We start from the raw sequence: 27,930 nt of genomic DNA, 5'->3' as shown, positions 1-27,930 counted from the left end.
CGGATCATAGGATGAGCTAATGGCGAATCCGATAACTACATTTTACCATTTACTAAAAGTATTTGTTTGACTGTAGGTGGTCGACTATTGCAGCCTACAAAGCATTGATTTTGTAGCATATACATGTTCAGAAGGCATTTATAGCTACAGAGCTGAGCAAAGTTATGGCAACTCTCTAAACGATATGACATAGGTTATGTTTCATTTAGATTGCTGCGCTAGAAATCACCAGAACTAAACTCTATATATCAGTTTTAAACAGAATTTATGAGCAGTTCAAATATGCAATTGAAAATTTAAATACCAACTCTTTTGTCTTCATTCAAAAAAATCCTGACACGCGTTTCATGCTGCTAAAAGCTTTGGAATGACATGATGAGTTTGAGCACAAATTTACAGTCAGCTGTTTGCTTTGAGATATTTCTGCATGTTGCTAAATTCCACTGGTGTTTCTTGCATTTCTTTTAAATAAACAAATATATAATATGCAATGGTTGACATGTTACTCTGAGTCTTGTTCTGTATGCTGCTTTTGCCGTCAAAATACTTTCATCTACATGTAATTATGCGAAAAGATGACTTTTCAAGTATTTTAATTACTTTTCAAGCAAAAAGAAAAAGATGCAAAGATTTATGCACTTTGACCTAAGGTCAGATGAGATATGATAAGATCCTTCTATCAACAAAGAACTAGAGGGTTGCCATAAGTTTTTGCAGCACTGTATATTCTGACATAATCATCAAAAACACTGCCCTCATTTATCAACGATTGTTTGGAATACACAACTCCACGAACTCCCAATTTACCCAAAATGAATATTTAAACCACATAAATGATTATAACCTATAACCTTGTCACTTACTGCAACCCAATGGATTAACCCTTTGAACCCTGGCCATTCTTGACAATGCGTGTCAGTAACCCTGAGCAATTTGTCCAACAATCCGAAGTTATTAAACTTTTGTTAAATATATGTAAATGTACTCATAATACAATGATATTTGGTCAAACACTAGTAAAAAAAGTCGGGCATCCAACAGCAAATGTCATCAAACATAAAAAAACAGCACTTCATCATTATTCGGGCTAAAACTAAAAAAAACCTTTAGTCATATTATATCCATCGAGCACATGCTCATCATCATTTCATGACTCAATATATACTAGAAAACTATAGTTAATATCATAAAATTCTCTATTTGCAGTCATTTATTACCTACCAACGAACGAGTCGTGTTGACTTTCTGCAATATCGTCCTAATAAAGATTTGTTATTACAATGAAGGAAGTAGATAAATATCTTTGAAAAATGTTACAAATGGAAGTAAGATTTCTGGTCTAACATCCTGAGCAAGAATTAATTTGATTACTTTACGCTGTTACTTAGAAACAGCTTTTGTAAACAGAGTCTTGTCAATGCCGCTTTTGCGGCCACTGGGGTTTCACACACACACTATGTACGGCTGCAAAAGCGGCCGTTAGGGTTGAAAGGTTAACATATCATTTCCTAAAGTTTTGTATAAATGAACAGACAATTCTACTAGTTTTAGCCTTAGAGCTTACCTTGTAAAACCTCTATCTCAGGGTAGGGACGTACTAGAGACATCACGGCATGCCTAACCTCCTGTGGAGCATTGTCTATAAAAAACTGCTTCTCTACCATGACACACTCTGCACCTCGACTAACCTGTAACAAAAAGGGAAAGTTGGTTCAAACACAGACTAACGTATTTCCTTTTCAAATATATGATTACATGAAGCATCCTTTAACATCTCATGTGGTCATACATACATGGAGTACAGTGTCTTTACAGTAATATTGTGCTCATTCTCAGCTCGGTTATATTATAATAACTAAAACCGTACGTAACTATAATAAAAAACTAAAAAAGTCGTAACTAAAAACATAAAAAACGTAATTAAAACCACCGGTGGCAGGACAACAAGGCTATCAGCGATGAAATGGGAATGGAGGCGCCGATCACCGCAGACATTTGCAATAAAGTTCAGAGATGAACATCTGCATAAAAATTCCTAAATGCTGGAAGGCAGTCGATTGGCACAAATGTTGTCAAGCTATCAAGCTGAATGTCAAGGGTTCAAATCCTGTGTGATGCAATCTTTTTTCCCAGCCTCCAGCTGTGGCTACTGACACAGACAGGGCTTGTGTTATAGTAATGATCGTTATTAGTCTTACCTTTGAGTAGTTGATCATAAGTTATACACTGTACTTCTGCACATAATTTTATCCTGCAGAAAAATCAGCGTATGAAAGAATACGCACTAATATCCCAACAGTTTTGTGAACTGGTAGGATTCCGTGAGAAAGTGTCAGGCTAAAACTTCATCGAAATTTCAAGCGGTCACTTTAAAAAGCGTAAGCATTCTTTATGCAGGCATTCCAGAAATAAAAATTTTGTAAATTTTCAAACTAGTTCTGAAGAAAAATAAATGATGAAAAAAGAAACTTCATGAGCAGAAAGCTAGAATATAGGCCTACAAACATTATAACATATTATTAGATATTATAAATAATACCATTTTATATTATCTGAAACACCATAAAACACATATTTTATGGTACTAGTTGGCTATTCTGACAGACCATCATTCTTTTTAAAAAAGGTAGCAAATAAAGGAGAAAACATATCATTATAATTGTCACAGATTCTGAGTGCTGTATATAGTATCATAAACAATGTTATAGCAGGACAATAGCTATTGCGCAATACGCTGATGAGTCATGATCATAAATTTAGAAGCATTGTTCTATTACTAGATTTTTCCTGAATGGATTTTCTGGAAGTTTCTAGAATAATTGTAAGGAGGTATAAATAGCCTGACTGCAGCAGTTCACCAGAAGGAAGAATTCAGTTTACAGCGTGCATGGCTACAAGTCAGCAATAAAGGATTATATCATACACTCACAGCAATCTCCTGCATATTATTACTTATACATAGTTAGCCGCAATATTACACCCGGACGTCTTAACTCTTAGCCTTGTGCAGACATCAGGATACAATCACAACACCAGATATCTCGAACCTGTCACATTGCATCACCACTTTGTGACAATAATGCTTGTGACATTGTTGTAAGATATTTCAGACAACAAAATATAATATCCGTTGCCGAAAATCGCTGACAGCTCACAACGCTGCTGCGGATTATTATCGTTGATACGAAATCAATGATTGGCCTTGATACTTACCAAGCTGACATTCAGGCTTTTGTTTTCCATAAACTCATCAAACTTGATGTTGGTTAAACCCTGAAACAGTTATTAGGATGCATCAAACTTTATTCCTATGATTGGTAAGATGCCGGAGAATACAGCATAAACAGTGATAAGTTCTACACTTCACACTTGATACAGATAAAACACGAAAGAAAAGAAAAATATGCACCAAGTAGAGTAAATCTTAAAAAACATGACTAGACATGAGGGCCTTAAACCACAACTGTCACGAACAACTTTTATCGTATTCACTAGGTAAATCAGACATGCTGATTCCGATTTTGTACTCAAAATAAAGATTAGTCCACTAACTTTCAGAGTAATGAAAGCTTTTTACAGCGTTTCAAGATCGGTCTCGAAAACAACACCATCGGCACAACAAGCTCCGCCCATAAATACGTGATGTAACCTAGCTTTTTACGAAATAAGTTACGTAGGGATGTTTAGACCGATTTAGAATAGTAGAGATGGGTGTTTTAAAATGTATTAATATCTAAATTCAGCGTTAAAAATAATCTCAGTCTTTTCTGAAAGGTACATAAGCTATTTAGCATTGCATATTTAAAAAGCGCGATAAAAACGCTAGCTTGTGATAAAACCGCTTTTTGAGCTCATTTTTCTCGGCCTTCAGCCCATTTAAACATCATGTAACAAGCTACGAGCAATTTTAAATAGTTTACATACTTTTTATAAAAAAACTAAAATTATTTTTCAGGCTGGATATGGATAATATTGGGTTTTAGAACACCCATCTCTATTATTCTAAATCGGACTAAACATTCCTAACTTCTGTTCTTGAAAAAGCTAGGTTTCGTCACATATTTATGGGCGGAGCTTGTAATGCCGATTGTGTTGTTTTCGAAACGGATATTGAAACGCTTTAAAAAAGCCTAAATTACTTTGAAGGTTAGTAGACTAATCATTATTTTGAGTACAAAATCGGAATCAGCGTGGCTGATTTACCTCGAATATACGATAAAATTTGTACATGACAGTTATGGTTTAACACGGAGATATAGAACTTGAGCAGACGGGAAGAACTAGAGATCGGAGGTTCAAATCCCAGTAGCTCCTTTTCAAACGAACTAAACTGGATTGCAGAAACTGCCGAGCTGTTGGGCTTGAGCCATATTTAATCAACGGAGCAAGGAGCCTCTCATCACTCGGAGGTTTAGTTTCCAATAAACAAATGCTTATCTTTATCACCATGTTTCCACGATGCACAAATTTGATCCAATCCGCAAATTAACCGCATCATGAAACAGCATAAATCCGCAAGCTAAGCGAGTTTTGCTATTCGCAATTCTTTATCGAATCCATCATGCTTGCGAATGATGGAAACCGCCCTCGCAAATGATGCGCATTAGAATATCGCTGACTGTTCCATTATAAACATTTTCATACTTGAGTCATTATATTTTAGATTTCAGCTGTCTCACTGGCCAATGTTCCGAATGATTGCTGCTAAGCTAGCGTGACAAGACTGCAACTATTTGTAGTCATTAATTAGGCTAATACTTGACCTATGGGGTCTAGTGCTGGCGTTGAACGCATTAAACGCGGCTGCATCGTGCAGGTGTTCATTGGAACACTGGATTGCTGAAGTAACTCAACTCCCACTCGCACAACCCCAAATGTGAGAAACGTAGTGTATTTGAGAACTAACTGAAGTTCACTAACTAAAGTTCACAAGTGTAAAAATTATCTATTTGCGTGACAAAACCTTTGTTTGCCAAACAAGATAATCTCACAAAATGAATGTTTTCCCCAATAAGTTTCAATATACATACTGGTGAGGTAGTTGGAAAGTTTAAACTCAAAAAGTGTTGTTTTCAAGTAGAAAATGCCAAACGTAGTCCAGTCCCCTTCGTAATAGCAGCAAGGCGTGATAGTAACAAAGACTAGCGCTTGTAAAATATTTACTGGACAGACAACTCCAGTTAATATGAAGTATGATTGGTAATGCCTCCTATACTGTTCATAACTGAGGTTTTTATTGAAAATTGCCTCCGGGTGCTAAATATCAAAGGCCGTAAATACTGATCCAAATACCAAATCTACCTTACCAAGTTGAATTCTTTCAAGACCTGCTATGTCTAGCTGTTACAGTTACAACCTATCAAAGATTAATTTACACGCAATTTTACTAGAGTTTTTCAGAAAATATTGGTATTTTTCTATTATTTGCAATTGTTTTTTATGTTTGAAAGTGATCTGACTGGTTGTTGTTTCAAGTTTAAAATACGCAAAACTTAAATGCGATTAAAATGCTCAGAAAAATATTTGCAAAATGATATCACTAGTTAATATCATTGCTACAGTCGATATTAGCTACTGCATTCAAGTTACAGCATTATCCAACCTTATTCTGTATGCAGCTTTGTAACTAAAGACGTCATAATCGCAGTTTCGCTTAGCGTGAGCAATTTATCGGCGATCAAGGGTTGTCGATTTTCATCTAGAAGCGTCCCGAAAGTGTGTTCACCTCAAACATGAAACATTACCAAATGGTAGAAAGATATCGATTCTTTCTGACAAGATCTTAAAATTTTGTGTAAGTTCATGTATGATTATTAAACTTGTTCAGTTTGGTGATCGGGTTGCCAATTTTTAAAGAAAGCAAAAGCAGCTAATAGATCAGATAGACAGCACAAGAAACTCACGAAAACATCTCTGGGCTTAAGGAGATCCACTTGTACGTAGACTGGTGCTGGGTCTCTCCTTACATGAGTTTTTCCATTCGTAGCTTCCTGTGGAAATATCACACCTGTTACGGCATAGCGATATGACAGTGGCTATGAGGCTGTAGAGAGCATGAAAAGTATTTCGATGAAAACTATTCAACTCTGAACTGACTGCTTTCCTGCCTGATTCTAGTTGACTACGTAATGAAGATAAGCATAACGTGGCAGAGCATAACACCCCAAGGCACCACAACATAGAGCCCAATCTCACAGATCATAATCACTACCCTAGGACACTTATGTATTCGCGGCACCTAACTTTCGCGTTTTCGCGGTGTCATCCTCTCGCGAAAGTTTCATGTGTGAAACTAAACTATCATAACAAACGAGCGAAAAAGCGAAACTAAATAGCTTTGTTCATTGGTACTGTAGAATGGAATTTTATAACGACATTTTTTTTAAAGTTTTTTAACGACCACTATAGCATCGTTAAAATATAAACCAACAAAATAGTTTGACTGTCAAAATTTATTACGTTATTATTTTGCAATTAATTATGATTATTTTCCCATTAAGAATGATTAATAATGATAGGAATTTGATGTCAATGCACACGGCGGTTAGTAGCGTTATCGTTTGCTGGGGACATCAATCAATGCAGTGAGCACCGTGTGTGGAAAGAAAATAAGACACACTGACACTCGCAGTACTACACAAGCAGCATGGCTCTGGAAAGGTTTGGATTCACCACTGACACCTCTTCAATAACTTGTAATTTTTTGAGATTTGTTTCGTTTTAAGTGATGTGACTGACGAGACGTTTTTAAATTAAAATAGGCAAAACATGATCGCAGTTAAAACGATCAGAAAGAGACATCTTTTTCTTTTGAACGTTTTAGCAAAGATCAATTTTGCGGATTTTATTTTAAGTTCATTCGGAGGCTTTTACGCTTTCGATGGGACATGGCCAAGCGGGTGTTTGATAAAACTTAATCTTCTGCAAACCTTTATAAAAGTCGTTAACAAAAATATTTTGCCTCTGATGATGATGATAATGATGCCTAAGAACTACTAGAAGTTGATGTTTGTCTCTATGGCTTGGAATAAAGTGATATTCTACAGCGATAAAAACCGTGTCCATGGCCGTTGGGCAAATAACTTTTCGAATAAATGATGTTGAGGTCGAGTTATCTGAAGGAATTTATCATTACGTTGGAACTGACTAAACGAATCCGTTAGAGTTAACCTTGTGTTTGAGATGAAATGTTACATTTTATCTGAGGGCGAGTTATCCGAGTTGGACTGTATTTACCGTAAAAAATTCCCAAAAGGTTGGGGCGGCTCAGCCGGCCAGCTGCCCCAGTGAAAACGGGCCTGTTGATAGTCCAAGAAACAAATGGCAGCAAGCGATCAAATTGCATTATCGACCTTGCCCACATCATTCTACCTGCGGTTCACAATTACAAACTAGTCGCAACTTGAAATTTTTTTTTATCGGTGAACTGAACCTGAGGAATCTAATTATGTTTGTTCCACTGCATTTATTTTCACATCACTATATTTTCGCACTCATCAGAGCTGCGAAATTAAGTTGCTTCGAAATTTTACTCTGTGAGCTACTCACGAAACTAAATACTAGCGAAATATAAGTGTCCTAGGGTATGTTTCCATGATCCGCATAAAGAGCATCATACGGATTTGGAAATGTGTGAGAGTTGTGTTACCGTGCGAATTCAGTGTTTATATGGATATTCGCATGATGTGCACACTGGCGCCTTGTATGCTAAAATGTAATAATTAGCGACGCGCGTGTTTGTAACACATATAAGTGAAATTTAATCGAGAAAGGTCGATGGAAGCATTGAAAATGTTTAAAATTGAATCGCTGCCGCTGTATTTCATTGCGCATCATTTGCGAGTGCTGTTTCCATTATTCGCAAGCAATATGGATTCAATAAGGGTTTGCGAATCGCAAAACTTGCGATTAACTTGCAAACTAGCTCAAATTTGTGAATAATGCGTATCATGGAAACATGGTGAGCCTAAACAAAAGGGTATCAGCCTAATTTCCTCTAAAACAGCGTCGGCGAATGTTCGCATGTTCCACAAATTTTGCTTTTAATGATCTGCCTAAGGAATCAAAGAGCAGTGATGAATCAACATGCCTGTAATCACAATGACAATACGAAAATAGTCAAACGTCTTGTATTACAAGGGTTGCTTCAAATGAACTTGCAAATCCTCACAAGTTTCACAGTGAATAGAAGCTGGCACATCTTATAAAAATTATCAACGGAAACTCACAAAATGTTACTGGGCCCAACTTGAAGGTTGACTTGCAACAAAATTCACATTACAGTTATTTGATATCAAAAGATTCATCATGTCTTACTCTGCTGTGTTTTAGGTGCAAAATATGTAATAATGTCATTACAAGCTCATAAAAGCTTAAAAACGAACAGTTGATCGCAGCTATCACGAAACTGCCATAGATTGGAATCAGTTTATTTCTCTGATGTAGTCATTACATTTGGTTATTGTTTTGTCACGTGACGTTCTCACGTAAATTGAGAGGCCAATAAAAGGCTCGATATAAAACTTCTCGTAGCACTAGTTTATGACAAACACTTTGGGTTTTATCGAAAAGGCTGTATCAGATATAGACGCTCGCTGCTTTACAGTTTTTTTTCGGCTTGGTCTAATCGTCTAGTCGTAATCTGATCATGTGACCCAATACTTCGCGAATAAATTCTGCAACATTTTTTGATTAACACAGGTGGCCAACAGGCTCGTCATGTTTATCAGACAATGATATGTACTCTTTCGAGCTAAGGTTAAAAAATTAAACAAATTTTTACGGTAAGTTATAAGATATCAGTGCTAAAAGTGACAGCATTACAATGACGATTAAATAGACATGTAAGAACAATAGACATGGTTATATTGAATGCGTGAAGTATATTTGTGAAAATATTTCAACGAATGAGGTTGCATGAATGTGTAAACAGAAACCATCTACAACAACTGCGTCCCATTTGAGCCGTTTTGGAAAGAGATTCCAATCTACGGCGGTTTCGTGATGGCGGCAATTAACTGTTCGTTTTCGAACTTTTAAGGGTTTGTAAACATATTTCCACATATTTTGCACCTACAACACAGCGGAGTAAGACATGGTGAATCTTTTGATACCAAATAACTGTAATGTGAATTTTGTTGCAAGTCAACTTTTAATGTTCACAAGCATCTCACAACCTCTAATACAATTGAGCGCATGTGACACTTTAGATGAAAGTTGTGTGCATGTGACATACTTTTCGGACTATTAGCCATTACTTTTTTCCGACGATTTGAGCCATGCGGTTTATATAAGGGTGCGGCTATTCTGTGGTGTTTTCTTTCACCGCTAGGGTGCATCATCCAGAATCTCCAGTTAGTGCGCTTCTAGCGGTGAAAGAATATACCAAACAATGCCTAACGGTACTGTTCCGTTAGACACTAGGTTATACAAAGCGTCGGTTAATACAAAACAGTGCCATTAGCCACTGTTCCGTTTTAAACAGCGAAGTTGCTGCCGCGTTAAAAAGCAACGTCCTGAGTTCTGCGGCCTATACAAAGGTGCGGCATATGTATTGTTTTATTATGGTTTTTTGGAAAATAAAGCAAATGCGGCTTATATAGGGGTGTGGTTTATAGTCCGAAAAGTATGGTATTTATAACACCCACGCCTATCTGACCACATCTTTGTAAGAATCTAACTACAATATTTATATGACATTTCACCACAAATTGCCAACACCCGAACAAATTAATGTTGTATAAGGGGGGGGGGGGGGGTCCACTGTATTGTAACATCAGGTGAGACATGTTCCCTATAGCAGTCTTCAATCACAACTTTAGGTTTATAAATAAGAAAGAAAACCTTCGAAACAACAGCAAGTCTTAATGCTGCAAAGTAATTGCTAACTCTCCATCTCATTCATGCATGGGAAGTTAAAATGATTACCTTTGATGAAAGCGAGGTAGCCCGAGGTCTGATAGAATGTTGAGCACTTCCATTGTCATCTTCTTTAGGTGAGACATTTTCAATATCTTCAATGAACTTAACCTTTGTTTTTCTGCCCGTCTCCACAGCATAAGGGGGTGGAGAGAGAGGCTGCAGCAATACAGAGACATATTAACTGCCGTATATCGAAAGTTGGATCAACATAGGATGGGCTACTTTTAAAACTCATTAAAGATCAACTGACACAAAATTTTTATAAAAGATGTCAAAAAGTGTCAGTATTTGTCTATCATTTGTGATTGTTGATGATGTTTGAGTAGATCTGACTGCCAGGATGTTTCATGATTAAAATCGACAAAACTTGATCATGATTTAAAAAGGCTCAGATCAAGTGAAAATGTGATTATGATGTCTATATTTAAAAAGAAACAGACAGAATAGAGACACGTAACGCATTAACTTGAACACAATAGCCGATAACAGCCTTTTAGCGTTTTAAGCACGATGCAGTTTTATCGATTTTAATGGACAAACATGCTGGCAATCAGATCACCTCAAACACCAACAACAATCACAAATGATAGCAAGATATCAATACTCTCTGATAAAATCTACCAATTAAGTTCATTTTGATAACTAAATTAAACAAGCGCATTGTAAGACACCATATGCACCCATATAAACCAAAATCGTCATTACAAAAATAAATATAAATTTTACAGTAATTTTTGATACTATTTTACTATTCTATGATAACTTCTCATGTTTCCCAAGGGAAAAGCAAGATGTACCAACAACAGGAAAAATTTCTTAAAGAATGAGCTTTCTGATGTCTCATAAGACCTCTTTGAGACTCCGGCCTTGACCTCCGGCCTTGACCTTTAACCTGCGGCTGCTCTCTAATGTTCACATAAACTTATAGTTACATACACACACTATTTATGTAATTCGAATAATAAAACACAGGGGGATGATAACTGCCCAGACCTTCCAGCTAATTTATAATTGAAATTAAAACAAAGAATTGTTACAAGCATTTTTATTACCATGGGTTCATTTGAGTGATAACCACCGCTCTACATTCATAAGCCTCCGTAACGGACAAACGATAAATAATCCATGTATATTTAATTCGTTGAACTGAGTGATTCTCTTTAGACGGATTACAATTTCCACTGTAAGCTGTACTCAACTGTCCAATGGAAATGTGGTAATATGTCCTCATTGGACAGTAATCTGTCCAAAGAGGACAGATTACCATATTTCCATTGCAATTCGTTCTATGTTGAATCAGTTTCATTGGGAAAACATTTATTGTGGACTCACAAACTCGTTAATAAAAGCTGACTATTGAATTAATATCGCTTATCAAAAATGATCAGGTGCAGTATGCGCATCAAACCCTTATATTTCACGTTAAATTAGCAGTTTTTAAATGCGTCAACTTTCATGCAACCATAAAATTTTATACATGCAATCAATGAGACAACTAAGATGTTGGTGGACATGAGGCTAAAACCCTTGACATTCGGGTTATCACGTTGATCCCCCTAATCAACTGAGCTACCTTTTGAAGCACCTGAACAATTGAGCAAATCAGATGAAAGATATATGATTAAAATGCCTATCCCTGATAAAGAGAAACAACTGTCGCCCGGCAGGAAATAAATACGAGCCAGTTCTTGACCAATAAGACGGCTCATTGGCAGTCATTGCATCTTTGTATACTAAAAACTAATCTCGCAAGCCAAATTTAATCGCTACAAGCTTTTCTGTATTTTTACTTACAAAATTTATAGTTTTTGAGAAAAATCGCTCTTAAGCTAAATGTCGAGAAAGGTATCTGCTCGAATTTTACATTAAAAACTGGGCTGTAGATATTAACTGAGTTCATGATTGACTCTACAAGGTTTCGTTAACTCAGATGCAGTTAACAGTCTGAACAAGCTGCCATTTTGTAAAATTAGTTAAGTTTTAGCAGTAAAACATCATTTTAGTCTATTAACTTCGAGGACAAGACTTTATACAACAGGACATGATTAAAATGCATACACCAGATAACATATCTTTAGTCTCGAAATTTACAATGGGCTTGAGCCTGGCGCGCAGCTTTATAGACTGATACTCTAACTGCACTAATCAGCCTCTTCAAATCCCTAGAATAATCGTGCCAAACTTTTTTTCTTCGCTTTATGAGAAAAAAGTCGGGCGGGCATGGGCCAGTAGTGGTGTGATGTTGCTGCATTCATACGTCTCATACAAACTTCAGGCATCCATGCAATGCTATTGGATAGAATATTTCAGCAATGTTTCAAGGCAAATTAGAAAGGTTCATTTTGAGGATCTGAGTTGGCTGGTCGTCTATTAGGATCTATTGTACAGTTTGTTTAAAACAAGTGAAGATTTTTTGTGATGTTTCTTATTGGACCAACATAGAGAACCACTGGAACGCCTTAAAATATTACGTTTTAATACAGTTTTCTTGTATTAAAAATGCCATGTTCTATTAACTACTGTTTTATAAGCACACCTTTGCTATCAAAACCGAAGTACAACTACAGTCATACCTCAACATAAGAGTACCAAGCATATGAGAAAATTGAGATAGAATCCAAATGTCGAGCAAGTTTCTGCCTTGAGATATGAAAAATCGTTGAGATACGAGCCGTTTCTTGATGGTCATTAAATGGTCAAGTACGAAATAGCCTGTTTTAAGAACAGCATCGCTCGATCGTTCTCATCAAAATAGTTCCAAAAAATGTGAAAAAGATCGGCAAAAGGTTATAGTGAAAGCGAGGCAAAAAGCGCCAAGCTGGAAACAAATAATAAAAAATGAAAAGAAAGAAAAATCAAAGTTAGGTTTAGGAAAGACTTTTTAGCTACAAGCGTGTGTTTAGAAAGCAAAAATCCTTTATGTTACGCGACGTTACAAAAGTCTAGTGTACCGAACACGTTGTTGTCAAGTCTCTCTCACACCACCGGTAGCGACTATGTCAGTCTAGAAAGTAAGAACTCCACTCAGTACCGTACGTTTTGCTGCACGATAAAACAATATTGCACGATAAGTGTCGATTTTGTGTGGGACGATATCACTTTGGGGTGTTTTGTAGGTCGATTTCGTAATCGGGTATATCAATGTATCCATATTATGTCAAGACGATAAATATCTGTGTTTAATTGGCATAATCAACATCGATTATCGCCGGCTTTTGTGACTCAATATTGGCACAGTGCTAGTTCCTTAAAACTTATTCACGAGCCCGCGGATTTCCTTTCTCTTTGAGAATCCTCTAGAAACGGACCGGCGAGGTAGAAAACGTTTCATAAAAGTTTCTTAAATAAAGTTAGAGAGAAAGGACAACTCCTAATTTCTTTGTATTAGGACACAATTATATTCACCCTTGTATATTTGTATATTTACCCTTTTATTTGTATATACACCCTTGTATTTGTATATACACCCTTGTATTTCTGTTTTTGGTGAAACACCACAATAATCTATATCGAGAGAGCTCAACTCCAAAGTTTCGACACAGAACGATATCGATAGCTCACAGGGCCAATATATCGTTTTGGCATGTAGTGTCATAGCGTACAACACTAACCGCACATAGTAAAGTCACATTTTATTGCTGAACACAACAACTAAATGAGTATTCGTTACTTTGTGAGGGTAGGTACTCAATTACAACAATTCAAAACACATCTTTTCATCCTAATAGACTGTTTTAGGTAGTTTTTTAATAATATAGGGGTTATCGAATAATTTGTACCTAGTTATTTTATATAAGAAATACTGCATTCAGATACGAACATATTGACATACGAGCTCAGCACCAGAACACATTAAGCTCGTATGTTAAGGTATGACTGTACTACAAACAGAAAGTTTAGAATCACAGGCTATCTGCTTACTGCCAGTTGCTTCTTCTTGTTCTTAATGACTGTAAGCGCGTTATATTTGCTCTTCGTATAACCGACATCCATTTTGCTGTTTCTAGCAGCCGTGCGATGAGGAGTTGTGTTCTCCAATGGTACATCGAGACCGGCCATCTTAGCTTGGTAACTCTCTCTAAATTCTTTGTCTGTTTCGAGCTTCTTTTCCATCTAATAAAGGAATTTCTGTTAAGAAACTTATGACTAGAGTTGTTGTTAAAGGTACATCTGAACTAAAATGTACATGGTAATACAACATTAAGTCCAGTTAGTACATCTACTATATAAACGGCAATCGTTGTCTGTCTGTCTATCTATCTGTCTATCTATCTTTCTATCTGTCTGTCTGCTTTATAGAGTACCGTACTTTTCGGACTATTAGCCGCTACTTTTATATAAGGGTGTGTCTATTCTGTGTTTTTTTTCACCGCTAGGGCGCATTAACGAAAATCTCCGGTTAGTACACGCCTCTATTATAATAGGTAACCTGCTATTCATCGTAGGGATGGACGATAAATACTGATGTGCTAATAGTATGAGTTGTCTTCTCGATATATTGAGTCACCGATAACTCCCAAATATGAGCAGTATAAATTAGAGTTGCCCCGATTTTGGTAACGGAATCGGTGCCGATATGGGTGTCAAGTATCTGAATCGGTATCGGCCGATCTTTTCTTAAAAAATCTGAACCTTCCGATACTTTTTACAGATCAACCATTTAGCAGAAAACTGTATTTTAGCCTGCTATACTAATAAAAAAGCATCATCAACTGTAAGCTTCTCACTTTTACTTAATGAATTTCAGGCCTGCCACGCAATTTATTTCATGTCTATAGCCTGATCAACACAGCGAAGGAAACTTTTTAGCCAGAACGTAAACAAAAAGTGTGGTATTTCCCAATTACAGCGATAGGATTTATTGCAGGCAATCACGAACAAGATAACAAAAATGGGAGGCAAGAACGCAGTGTAATATTTCTATTTACTAGCATTACGAAAGTAATTTAAACAGTCGACACATAAAGTTATCTATCACTCTCTTGATCCTGACGATACAATGGATCGTTTGTATTGTACAAAAAACGGTAACCCCAGTGGCGTATCGGTATGTAGCCTGTCCTCCAACATCTGTGGCAAGTCAATCCCCCTTCAGTACTCTTGGCTACATTGATAATGATGGAAGAAAGAGACGTCTTACTGAGATAATTGAATCACTAACGGTAATTAAAAGAAACATTGATTTGCTCTAAACTTGTACAGGCACAGCAGTTCATCCAACAATAGAAGAGGGACTTCGTTATCACAGATAGAACTGCACTACTAACAGTAATTACCTTTATTTACAAATTACAAGAAACATGGACTGTTTTGTTACTACATGCACGGTATGTCAGTACGTGAATATGTATATATATTTTTTCCATAAATGCAAACAAATACATACAAGAATATTCATGTTTTCTTTGCATTATGTTTGTATTTGCATAATAAAATGAAGAACTATCTATGCAACACAAAAGATCTGAATCGGTATCTGAATCGGATTATTTTTCAATTAGGATCGGTATATCGGATCGGTATCTGAATCGGCTGGTGAATTTAGAATCGGGGCATCTCTAGTATAAATAAATTATATGGCGGTCTTTTTTTTCGATTCGATCGTGCGAAGCAAACTTAATTAATATGAATAAGTAGTAAAATTAAATTAGTAGTAAATATTAGTAGTGAATTAAATAAAATTTACTACTCTTTAAATAAATTAATGAGTAGTAAATTACATCTAATTAATATTTACTGCCGACGTGTACCGGGAAGGTCATGTGAAGGTTGTTTCTTGCAACCACTAGAAAAACGCTGTTCTCTATCTACTATATAAGGGGGGAGAGGGGGGGAGAGGGGGAGAGAGAGAGGGAGAGAGCGAGGAGGACAGGGGAGAGAGAGAGAGAGGGAGAGAAAGGGAGAGAGAGGGAGAGGGGGGAGAGAAGGGGAGAGAGAGGGAGAGCGAGGAGGAGAGGGGGGAGAGAGAGAGGGGGAGAGAGAGAGGGGGAAGAGGGAGGGAGAGAGGGGAGAGAGAGAGGGGAGAGAGAGAGGGGAGAGAGAGAGGGGAGAGAGAGAGAGGGGAGAGAGAGAGAGGGGAGAGACGGGAAAGAGGGAGAGATGGAGAGAGGGAGATGTAACTGCATATTTGGCGCTGTTTTACAGTATGAAAGCCAACTCTCAATAAACCTTATGCTGCCCGTGAATCTGTTACTGTAGGCGGGTAATGCAGCTAGTCTAAAATAAAATATAATAGATACAGGAGAAGACCCTACAACGTAAACACTGTAATCTGGTCTGAGAATGTCTAAGTCATACGGATTGTACATTATGCAAAGCGCAAAATACATGTAAATTGCTTAATACATTCCAGATTGTCCCAAACTCATTCCTTGGACCTTAAAATAGAAACAAACTAAGATTTAATAATACAGAATAACTACAATAAATAGTACGTAACTAGCCGAATGCCCGGCGTTGCACAGGTGTTAAAAACAGCTTATAAGCAGTGGCAGGTAATTTAGTTGCCAATGGCTCATTCGAGTAGGCTAGTATCCTTATCCTAAACTTACTAATAAAATCTGTGAGAGCAAGCTTTAGTGACAATGCTCCATATCGCAGAGTGCTATTCGTATTTTAACCAACATAACGACTCATATCGCCCAAAGAATCCACTGCATCTTGCGTAGCTCCAAGAGTTAGTGAATAGCCTATGAACAGAAGGTTCCTAGATCAAATCCTCTGCGATACGGATTTTTCACTGTTAGATACTATTCATCAAGAGCTGGAAAGACCGAATGACAGACTTTGAGATTCTCATATATATGTATATGAAACATAAATTTTACATAAATTATTTACACAAAAAGGAAGTTTATGATACAGTAGCATCTGCTGCACTGATGTCGAGAACACATCCTCCCTGCAGCAGAAATGAAAGGTCGATGTTGCTGGCAGTCAGTAAAATAACTTGAATTTATTCAAGTTACTACCTAAATTACTAAGCCCTCAACTACTAAATGAAGAAATTAACATTAAAACACCTGATTTGAAACAATACTGAATCAAGTACAAAATAATGCTGTTACTTACTAAAAAGTATGTCATAGCAATAACAAAAGCAAATAAAACAAATAAATACAATTACCACTGTAAAAACCAACAAACTGAGAATGGCCTTACAAGTGTTTCTGTTAGATTTAGTTAGCATTTCATACAAAGTAATTTATTGATTCAACGTGTCGATATTTTTGGCCAAAAATCTTGATTTAGCATGCTTCGAGCGAAAACAAATGCAACTTAATTCAAGCGGTGATTCATGTAGAGTTAACATAAATAATATGAACACTTGCACTGTGAAGGTCAGCGAAACACAGCGTTGTCTAAAACAAAGTTCTCTGTATCAGTAATAGGCCTGACTTTTGGACAGACTTAAATCGAAACAATCTGAGTGGTATAGGCAGCTACTGCCAAATTGCAGGCGCAACAACAACAGCTCGCTATACACCCAGGTGCTAGAGTAACAATGGCAACTGTTAACAGCTAACAGACACAGTGCGCTAGTATTGAGTGCACCCATCAACTTTCGGAGAAATGCGTTGCTATAGCTTCAGGTCTATCTACCGTCCCCTCCATGAAATGACAGTAAAGGCACTCCTGATGTTTATAAAACACAGACAATGCGGGTCACCTGACAAAATATGTTAACTAATGGTAATCACCATTAGAAGTGGAAGATGGTCGTCCTCTTTGGAAAGGAAGTCTCCTTCGAGAAAGTTGCTACTTGGAATCGTCGGAGACTTGCTCTTTAACGACTGAAGTCGCTGCCGAGGAGTCTTGGCCATCGGAGGAGCCAAACATTTCAACCCGCTCACTGTTTTTGAAGCTAAAATAGAGAATGAAATTGGAAAAATTTTAATCGAACAAAATTGATATATAAACAAATGCCGTATTTCCAGAAATCAGGCTTTTGCTGAAGAAGACATTATGGTTTTCTACTTAGCAGAGAATAACTTGGAAAAGCCCATTACCAGGTTTTACTTCATTCGGTTTGTATTTTAATGATCTGTGTGCCGTAGACTGTGACACTAATTGTTATCGATATAAGGTCAATACGTTAGATCACTAAAATATACCATGGAATGGCATCGTTCCAGCAAAAAGCAGTATTAATAAAGATGCGACTTAAATGATCAATACTGTAAAAATTTACTCAAAGAAAAAATCGGCCCAAAAATAACGCCTCAATTGTACCAAAAAGTAGCATAATGCCGCAAGGCGATTATACGACTTAAAACACCCAGACGAACGAAGTTAAGTCATCTATTGTCAGTCTTGACCTTGACACAACATTTGCGTTACTGCCACAGTAATTAGTTCAACATTATTCACTACAGGAAAAGAGACGACGTGAAAGTTACACCATCTGACATATATATATAACAGCAGTTTTGTAGAGTTGCCCTACCATAAATATGCATTTGAACGGAAAATTTCCGGTTAGGCCAGAAAGTTATTTTTAGCTATGCAATGATACCAAATTTGATTGGTTTACAACAGGTCATGTGACCTGGGGGACACTTTAATTCAATTCCTTTCCAATTTGAAGTATCTTGTTAGGGACACCAGAACTATGAACCTGAAAACATAATAGCCAAGTAGATAGTGTGATGATGTCATGTTGTAAATTATGATAGTATAGCAATTCAATTTTTGTTGTACATGTATATAAAATGTAAGTGCGTAAATTATGTAAATTGAGTTGAATACTCTACTTAGCCTGGGTACTGTGGGATTAAAAAGATCGCTCAATAGACGAAACTAAGAAATAATATAGAAATCTTGAATTTTATTAATTCTTTTAGAAAATCAATCAAATTTCGGTCATGTACATAGCTATGTGAAGGGTTTAACAAACCAACACTCTATATTTAAACAACTACGTATGTTGCAATCATTACACATACTGTATAATAATAAGAAATTCCATACAAATCCTACTACTAATTGATGTATAACTATATTTATGCAGTCACAGAGCTTAATTGACTGAATCGACAGCCATATGCTGACCCACTCAAAACAATGTCTCTCCAACTAGTTCATATCGTAATGTCATGTCTTCTGATCACTGATAAACATGCTATTACTATGTTCCCATGACATGCATGATGCAGATTTGGAGTTGTGCGCACACGCAATTTGAGTTACCATGAGAATTAAGTGTTTCTATGGACATTGGCACATTTAATTTCAGCGCTTTAATAAAATGACTAGACTGCGTCGCTAATTGTTGTAGCGACGCAGTCTTGTCACGTGTAGCAGCATTCAGGAGAATTAGCGCATTCGGAACCAAAGCTAAAATCGAAATAAAAATGACAAATCTTTGACTGAAGTGTAAAACTGCTTGTAATGGAGTAGTCTGCGCGATATTTTAATACGCGTCATCGCAAGTGCCAATTCCATCATTCGATAAAGATTGGCGAATAGCAAAACTCGTTTAACTTGCACATTTCTGCTGTTTCCCTGATGAGGATCTCTTGCGGATTGACTTAAACTCACGCGTCATGCCCGTCATGTAAATATTGTATAACTGTTGCGTAATTGTGAGGGTCATGTGACAGGAATCTGAAAGCCACGCAATGTACCCATTTCTCGCAGAGAATTCGAAAGCATTGTAAGTCACAGCCAGTAAACCAACACATTCGAAATAGTCGTTTCCAAATCCGTTTTTCAAATCTTATGTCTACTAGTATTTGTAAGTTAGTCAAAGTGATAAGAGAAATTATAGCCTAGTCCGGTCTTTATTTCTGTTCACCGAAAAAATGTGTTTTACGCTATTAAATTAGACAGAATTGTCCTTGGAGGTTGTCTCAAACCTCTCAGTCTATCATCAAAGCCTATACTGATCATGGTAAGCCTTACCTTGGGCACCAGTGCCAAGTTTAGGAAGACATCGGGAATAATCTGTTGGAATCCTGGTAACGGTTGGTTTGTTTCGTTTTGTTGGTTCTAGACCCTTAAGCTCTTTCAAAACCTGACAAGTGCCCGACTTTATGAAATATAGCCATTCAGACTCAAGGCTATCTTTCACAATGATTGCTCCTCGTCTAAAAATAACTTTATCTGTTATCTTGTAAAGTCAACTATGAAATACATTGAAAAATACAAAGTAATAGTATAACCATTTCAAAACAAAGTTATTCTTTGGTGGGAGTTCTATTGAAATGATCTATTAAAACCTGCAAAGGGTTTACCTGAAGAAATGTAAAAGGCACTTCTCTCGGTTTTCCACAAATAGATGAGGAGGGAAGCCTTTCAGCATTTCCAGAGAGCTAAAACAGGACTGACCATTAGCCATTGTCCAAGAACAAAATTAAGTTAATTTCTATATTTATCAGACTGACTGCTTACATAAGCTCCCAAACATTTAAAAATGTTGATCACTGAGAAAGCGTTAACTGTAATGACTGTGCCAGAGCGGGGTCGAGGTAGGCCAAGTTGACGCCAGAATTTTGTAAATATGAGTCTTTGTTGCGATTTTTATTTTTTCGCTTCAACAATTGCAAAAAGATTTTGTTATCAAAAAATTTAATCAAATTGACAAAAAGATTTAAATTACTATTGCTTCTTTATGATATGACCATTATTATTATTATTATTATTGGCAATGTATATAATCGGTATTACAGGGTCAACCATCTTTCTTTAACAATATTTTCTTGATGTGATCTTTCCATAAAAACATATCTGAACCAATGCATCGACCTAATTACATTCGACATTTGCTGTCACAGGGTCAGTCGATAGCTACATTTTATTAATCTTCTACTAGGATAAACTATTATTGCTCAAATTTGTGTCATAGAGACTGACTATAAAAAAGTGTTTTTATGGGAACACTTGAAGCTAATTTTTGCAAGAGGCAGAAAACAGGCTAAAAAGTTATTAATTCCTAGTGTTACATGCTACGAGTTTTTGAGCTTCGAAGTCCTGGTTTTGATCGCAATAATGAGAAGGACATATTTACATTATAAACAGGAGTGGTCACACAACTCCCAATTGTTCGTAGCTGATGAGTTTACATGCTACGAAGAAATTGTCGCACAGCTACGCATCTTCTATATTAGCCTGTTACGCCTTTAGCTACAGCGAGGCGCAAATTTTCTATTGTTTATGTAGTTTTTTATAGAAATCATATCATGTTTACAGTTTGAAGTTGTTTCCTCATGTTATTCAATGGAGGGGCAACTCCCTATAATACTCTTGTTTTTATCTGTGCAAACCTCTTTTACTTTACTGTTTCCTGCTCTCTCTGTATTTAACTGTTTGAATGAATACAAGACTGTGAGAGCCTAATCTTAACGAACTAGTAAATTTCTACAGGTTATGGGCCCAGGAACGTTATATGTACTGTGTAACTAGTTAGATTAGTCATCTGTGATCATTATGGACGATAAATGGAGTGTAGACAAACTTTCTAGCAGCAACTATGCCACATGGAAGTTCAAGATTAAGCATCTGCTGATTGCTGAGGAGCTATTTGTATATATTGATGGAACTACAGTTGCTCCGGCAAGCACAGCTGATGGGGCTGTGAAAGCTACCTATAATAAGAACTCGAGCAAGGCATTATCTCATATTGTGCTTGCGGTTGGCGATGAGTTGCTCTACCTTATAACTGAATGTGAAACGGCCAAGGAGGCATGGGACAAACTGTCTAAACATTTTGAGAGAGACACTCTAGCTAATAAAATGTTCTTGAAGAAGCGCTACTTTCGCTCAGTAATGTCTGAGAGCGCATCAATTGAAGGTCATCTAAAGAATATGAAAGATCTCACGAATCGGCTAGTTGCTATCAAATCACCTATTGCTGAAGAGGACCAAGTTGTAACTCTTCTAGGCTCTCTTCCGGAGAGTTATTCATCTGTAGTTACTGCTCTCGAAACGCAGAAAGATACGCCATCGCTAGAATTTGTTCAACAAACTCTTTTAAACGAAGAGCAGAAACGAAAAGAACATAGCTCTGTATCAGCCTCTAGTGAAAGAAATGCTGTCGCCAACCCTGATACTGCTCTCTTGGCTACTAGACCGCAAATTAGACGCCGGGTTACCTGCTGGTACTGTAATAAAATTGGCCACGTTCAACGTTTCTGTAGAGAGCGAAACGGAGAGAGAAAAAATGCAGAACTCAAAGATGTTCCACACCAAGCTAAGCATGCAGCAGATAACTATCCTGACACGGGTGAGTCAGCCTTTTTGGCTGGTACGGGTAGTGACTCCACCGATAAAATTAATCAACGCTGGCTGATAGATTCAGGCGCTACAAAGCACATGACTCCTTATAAAAGCTTGTTCAGCGAGTTCACTCAATTTGACAAACCTCATAAAGTAGAAGTAGCTGATGGAAGCTCTGTAGACGCCATTGGAATAGGTAACATTAAAGTATCAATGCAGTTAGGTCGTAGAGTGAATCGCAAAGCTGTGTTATATGATGTTCTGTACATACCTGACCTAAGCACAAACCTGTTCTCTGTTCGCGCTGTAGCCTCTAAGGGCTTGATTATTCAATTTGGACATAGTCGATGTTGGATTAAAAACCAACGAAAACAAGTATGTGGCCGAGGAACACTCATAGATAAACTGTATTACCTGGATATAGAAACTTCAAATGACAGTGTGCACATCACTTCTCACAGCGGTGAGCTATGGCATCAACGCCTTGGTCATGTTCATGAAGCCGCTATACATCGTATGGACAGGGAACAACTGGTGAGTGGCGCTAATCTCTCTGGTGTAAAACTAGGTTTGTGTGAACCATGTGTAAAAGGAAAAATGTCGAGAAAACCCTTTAAGCCCAATAGCGACATCAAGTCCACGCGTCTCCTTGAACTTGTACACACAGATGTGTGTGGTCCTATGCAAACACAATCCATAGGAGGTAGTAAATACTTTGTTGCTTTTATCGATGATTTCAGTAGATATACCCATACATTTTTTATACGAGATAAGTCTGATGTATTTTCTAGATTCTGTGAGTTTGCGGCTTTAGTAACCAACCAAACCGGAAAATCAATCCACTCAATACGCTCTGATCGAGGTGGCGAGTATATCTCTACAGAATTCGAAAACCATCTAAAGTCCCAAGGTATCCGTCATGAACTAACTGTTAGACATACTCCAGAGCAAAATGGTGTGGCTGAACGTTATAACAGAACGGTATGTGAATCTGCTCGTGCTATGATCATAAATGCAAATCTTCCCAAATCTCTATGGGCTGAAGCTGTTGCCACCGCTGTTTATTTAAGGAACAGAATTCCAACTCGCACACACAAAGCACCTACAACACCTTATCAGATATGGTATGGTGAGAAACCTGATATAGATCACCTTCGAGTATTCGGCTGCATGGCATATGCGCACATACCAGACGCTATTCGTAGAAAGCTTGACGACAAAGCTGAATCCATGACATTTGTGGGCTATAGTGTAAGGTCTAAAGGTTATCGCTTGTACGACCATCAATCTAATTCTGTGGTTGTGAGAAGGGATGTTATGTTCAATGAACAACAGTTGGGTATCAAAGATGAATCGTGTATCCCAGCCGCAAGTCCAAGGGTGGACAACCCTGCTACTGTAACAGTAAATATTTGCAGTGCTGACACAACTCAACTTCCCCGATCTGACCGCCCTCGCAAATCACCACAGCGCCTAGGTATAGACACCGCTTGTCATGTTAGTGAGATTGTCGAACCATTGAACCTTATTGAAGTAGAAAAGTGTGAGCAGCGAGATGAATGGTTAGCTGCAGCTGAGAAGGAGTATGATGCTCTCATGAGCAATGAAACATGGACACTCGTAGAGCTGCCTTCACAACGTAAATCAATTGGATGCAAATGGGTATTTAAGGCGAAGTACAATGCCGATGGTCAAGTCGATCGTTTCAAAGCTCGCCTTGTAGCGAAAGGATATGCGCAAAAGGCTGGCATCGATTATGATGAAACATACTCTCCAGTAGTTCGACACTCATCTCTCAGAGCTGCACTTGCTCAGGCCGTAGATCGAGGTATGCTAGTGCACCAGATGGACGTTGTGACGGCATTTTTAAATGGCAAACTCGAGGAAAAAATTTATATGTGTCAGCCACCAGACTTTGAGAAGACAGGAAAAGAACACCTAGTCTGTAAGCTCAGTAAGTCGTTGTACGGTTTAAAGCAGTCTCCTAGGTGTTGGAACATTGTGTTAGATAACTTTCTCAAATCTCTTGGTTTCAGTAATTCAAATGCTGATCATTGTGTGTATGTACGCAAAATATGTGAAGTGAAAACCATCATTGCTGTATACGTCGATGACCTAATTATTATGTCAGATACTGAATGTGAGATGAGCAAGATTAAACAAGCGTTAGCCTCAGAGTATCAGATGAAAGATCTTGGAAGTTTGCACTACTGTCTGGGAATTTCCATCCACCAAAGTGAAACCGCCATCACGCCAAATCAAAAACATTATATCGAGCAAGTTCTACGCAAATATGGAATGGAAAATGCTAACTCTGTTTCTACCCCAATGGCTACCGATGTGAAGTTTATGAAAGACGATGATAGTAAGCTAGCAAATGCATGTGTGTACCAATCGATGGTAGGTAGCCTTTTGTATGCGGCATCTGCTACTCGCCCTGATATATCTCATGCGGTGGGAGTGTTATCTAGGTACAACTCATCACCAACCGAAACGCACATGACAGCTGTAAAACGAGTACTCCAATATCTCAAAGGCAGTATAGACATCTGTCTTCACATTGAAAAACATAACATTGGTGAACTGTTCGGGTATACAGATGCTAGTTGGGCGGACAATTGTGATAACCGACACTCAACCTCCGGATTAGTATTCATGCACGGCGGTACACCTGTTAGCTGGTTCAGTAAATCGCAGAGTATTGTTGCCGTATCTACCGCCGAAGCAGAATATGTAGCGCTGTATGATGCTGCAAGGGAGGCCACATGGCTTCGTCAGCTATACGACATTGTCACCAACTGCCCGACTCCAGCGATTAATGTCTATGTTGACAACCAGTCAACTATCACAATAGCAAACTCAGGTTCAAACACGAAACGAACTAAACACATTGACATAAAGTATCACTACTGTAGAGAAGCTATCACAAACGGTGTCATAGTAACTTCTTATTGCCCGACTGAGAAAAACATAGCTGACATTTTCACAAAACCGCTCGCTCGACCCCGATTTGAAGAGCTCCGTAAACTACTCGTTCATTGACAATAATAATTCACTCGTTGGTTACGTGTATCAATTATTTTCCTCTGCTAATTGTAAAAACTATGTAGGAGTATTATTTATGTAGTTTTTTATAGAAATCATATCATGTTTACAGTTGGAAGTTGTTTCCTCATGTTAATCAATGGAGGGGCAACTCCCTATAATACTCTTGTTTTTATCTGTGCAAACCTCTTTTACTTTACTGTTTCCTGCTCTCTCTGTATTTAACTGTTTGAATGAATACAAGACTGTGAAGCCTAATCTTAACTAACTAGTAAATCTCTACATTTTCTTCCAACGTCAAATGTCAATACAGGTGGAAAAATTTTCTTTCAAATTAGGAGTTAATATTTTTCATTTCGGAGATATTACTTTTAAAACACGTGCGTTGAAAACAGAGCTGCGTAAGAATGCTGTAACGACATCACCAATGAAGACGATGAAAATGCAACCTCTGATCGCAGATTTATGCAATAATATGAATATTGATGTTTACATCATACGCAGCACTTCGTTGTTGATACGATGTTTTCAAAAATACCCCCTTGAATTGAAGGTTTGAATCGCTTCGAAGAATTAAATAAGGGACGTTTGAAGCCATTTACCTGCTACGAAGAAGAAAAATACGACAAAAATTCATGGCATGTAACACCAGGGAATTCTATACAGTACGAATTAATCTCTGTATTACTATACAGTGATTATATATTCCACAGTGAATAGTACATTTAGGTTTTACTTGATCCGATAAACCTAAGCAACGATGAGTCTAAGAGCTGTCAAGGTTCTGTAAATATAGCTATTAGCATACACACAGCGCTATTAATTGAAAGCTCCTCCAATCATATCGCTTAAATAATCCACTATGCTTGAACGACCAAATTAAAGCTTTTATTATCCATGCTAGATGTCTTTTATTATCCATGCTAGATGTCTTTTATTATCCATGCTAGATGTCTTTTATTATCCATGCTAGATGTCTTTTATTATCCATGCTAGATGTCTTTTATTATCCATGCTAGATGTCTTTTATTATCCATGCTAGATGTCTTTTATTATCCATGCTAGATGTCTTTTATTATTCATGCTAGATGTCTTTTATTATCCATGCTAGATGTCTTTTATTATCCATGCTAGATGTCTTTTATTATCCATGCTAGATGTCTTTTATTATCCATGCTAGATGTCTTTTATTATCCATGTTTATCAGTCTAGAATATTCTGCTAACAAAAACCTACAAAGTTGAAGTCATAAAAGAGAGGCTTGTAAATAGATTATTCAAATAGCAGGATATTTGTAAAAGGTCTGCCAACCCTCTTATAAATTGAATATTTGGTAATTTAAAGCGTAACCAACTACCGCCATTAGTATCAGGAAACATTAAGAGAGTGTATGTGTGGAGTGTATGTTTGTGGTGAATCTAGAATTCTCATAGAGCAATTTAGCCGTCTCCAAGCTTCAAGAAAGGAAAAAAGCATGGTATATGCCTCAACTGGTTAGCTTAAAAAGCTGTTTTAACAAGGACATATGTGACATTTCCTTCCCAATATTCTCTAAGGACAGATTATAGTCAAAGCAATGAGGTTATGTTGTGACAATAAAAGACAAACTGAGATGTGTCAGCAAGTGATTAAAACTTACAATAAGACCAGCTGACATGGCGATTCGCAGTCGGACAACGAGAATATTTATATGGAAAAGTCTGCTCTATGAGACTGATGACACAACTGACTACTTCAAATTGGCTAAATCGTGATAGAGTTAATTAGCCTTTGCTCACTAAGTTAAATTTGATTATACAAGAAAGACAATGCCTAAAAATCGAAGCTCCTAAAACTGGGATTTAACTCGGTAAATGTCTCAACACATTCTAGAAGACAGTATAATTGATAATTCAGTTTATGGTTTAAGGAGCAAACTAGACGGGAAAAGCTAACCTGAGAAACTTAATGTGGTCTGGCAGACTGTTCTCTCCTTGCGATGACATAAAAATTTTGAAAAAGGTTTCTCTGCCAACCGTCAGAAGGGTCATCGGAGTCTGGCTAACAGCGGTGCATTGCCTGCTCGAATGATGGAGCAACTCCATCTCCTGCAAAAAACAATTTCAATGTAAACCAAATGCTGCTAATTACTGCTGGAGTAGGTTAAGGGTGTTATCCCATTTCCTATGTAGAGTTTGGTCACACAATAACTGAGTCAACCCATCTACACCGAATAAGCCAATCATAGCAACGCTTCGTCGAATATCATCCCAAGAGACTAATAAATTGTTTTCAGATGAACTCACACCAAATTTTAATTAATTTTATCGAAAAATTTCAGTATTTTTATCATCCGCGATTGTTTTTTATGCTTGAAGTGATCTGGCAACCAGGATGCTTCAAGATTAAAATCGATAAAACTCAAAGCTGGTTCACACTATATCGCCGTATCTCGGTGTTGATTCCACAATACTTACGTGATAGTCGATGATAACCATGTTCCCAAACTCATCCCATTTGCATCAAGAAATACTCTGTGACAGTGTTCCCATTTCTCTTTTTAATTTTTTGTGAAAAAACCTCTTTGTTTCCATGCGCTGGAATTAAATACTAGTACCGCAGCGACTAGCATAAGCGGATATGAATAAATCACGCTATTCGTGACCGCGAATTACTATCGCAAAAATGGTTCAAACTTGAAAGGCGGTCATTGATGCTCGGCAAAATGTCGGAAAAGTTTGACAGCTGCAATCTTTCCCAGCGTGTCCG

At 37.4% G+C, this 27,930-nt stretch overlaps 1 protein-coding gene across 2 annotated transcripts in view; it reads right to left on the bottom strand.

Annotated features, from left to right (window-relative positions):
* Positions 1 to 27,930, bottom strand: part of LOC137401741 (cyclic nucleotide-binding domain-containing protein 2-like) — a 67,660-nt gene that overhangs the window by 326 nt on the left and 39,404 nt on the right. Inside the window, exons 4-12 of one of the 2 annotated variants that reach the window (XM_068088209.1) lie at positions 27,118 to 27,269; positions 20,157 to 20,234; positions 19,825 to 20,009; positions 17,622 to 17,785; positions 13,843 to 14,034; positions 9,928 to 10,077; positions 5,904 to 5,990; positions 3,214 to 3,273; positions 1,565 to 1,688 (exon numbers count right to left, since the gene is read on the bottom strand). In XM_068088209.1, the coding sequence (XP_067944310.1) occupies positions 1,565 to 1,688; positions 3,214 to 3,273; positions 5,904 to 5,990; positions 9,928 to 10,077; positions 13,843 to 14,034; positions 17,622 to 17,785; positions 19,825 to 20,009; positions 20,157 to 20,234; positions 27,118 to 27,269 (1,192 nt within the window). The remainder of the gene's footprint in view (positions 1 to 1,564; positions 1,689 to 3,213; positions 3,274 to 5,903; positions 5,991 to 9,927; positions 10,078 to 13,842; positions 14,035 to 17,621; positions 17,786 to 19,824; positions 20,010 to 20,156; positions 20,235 to 27,117; positions 27,270 to 27,930) is intronic. The other variant, XM_068088210.1, reaches the window with a different exon arrangement.

Source organism: Watersipora subatra, chromosome 8, assembly GCF_963576615.1.
Source record: "Watersipora subatra chromosome 8, tzWatSuba1.1, whole genome shotgun sequence".
Taxonomy (NCBI): domain Eukaryota; kingdom Metazoa; phylum Bryozoa; class Gymnolaemata; order Cheilostomatida; family Watersiporidae; genus Watersipora; species Watersipora subatra.
Note: the sequence above shows the minus strand (reverse complement) of the source record. Positions and strands in the feature narration are given on the sequence as shown.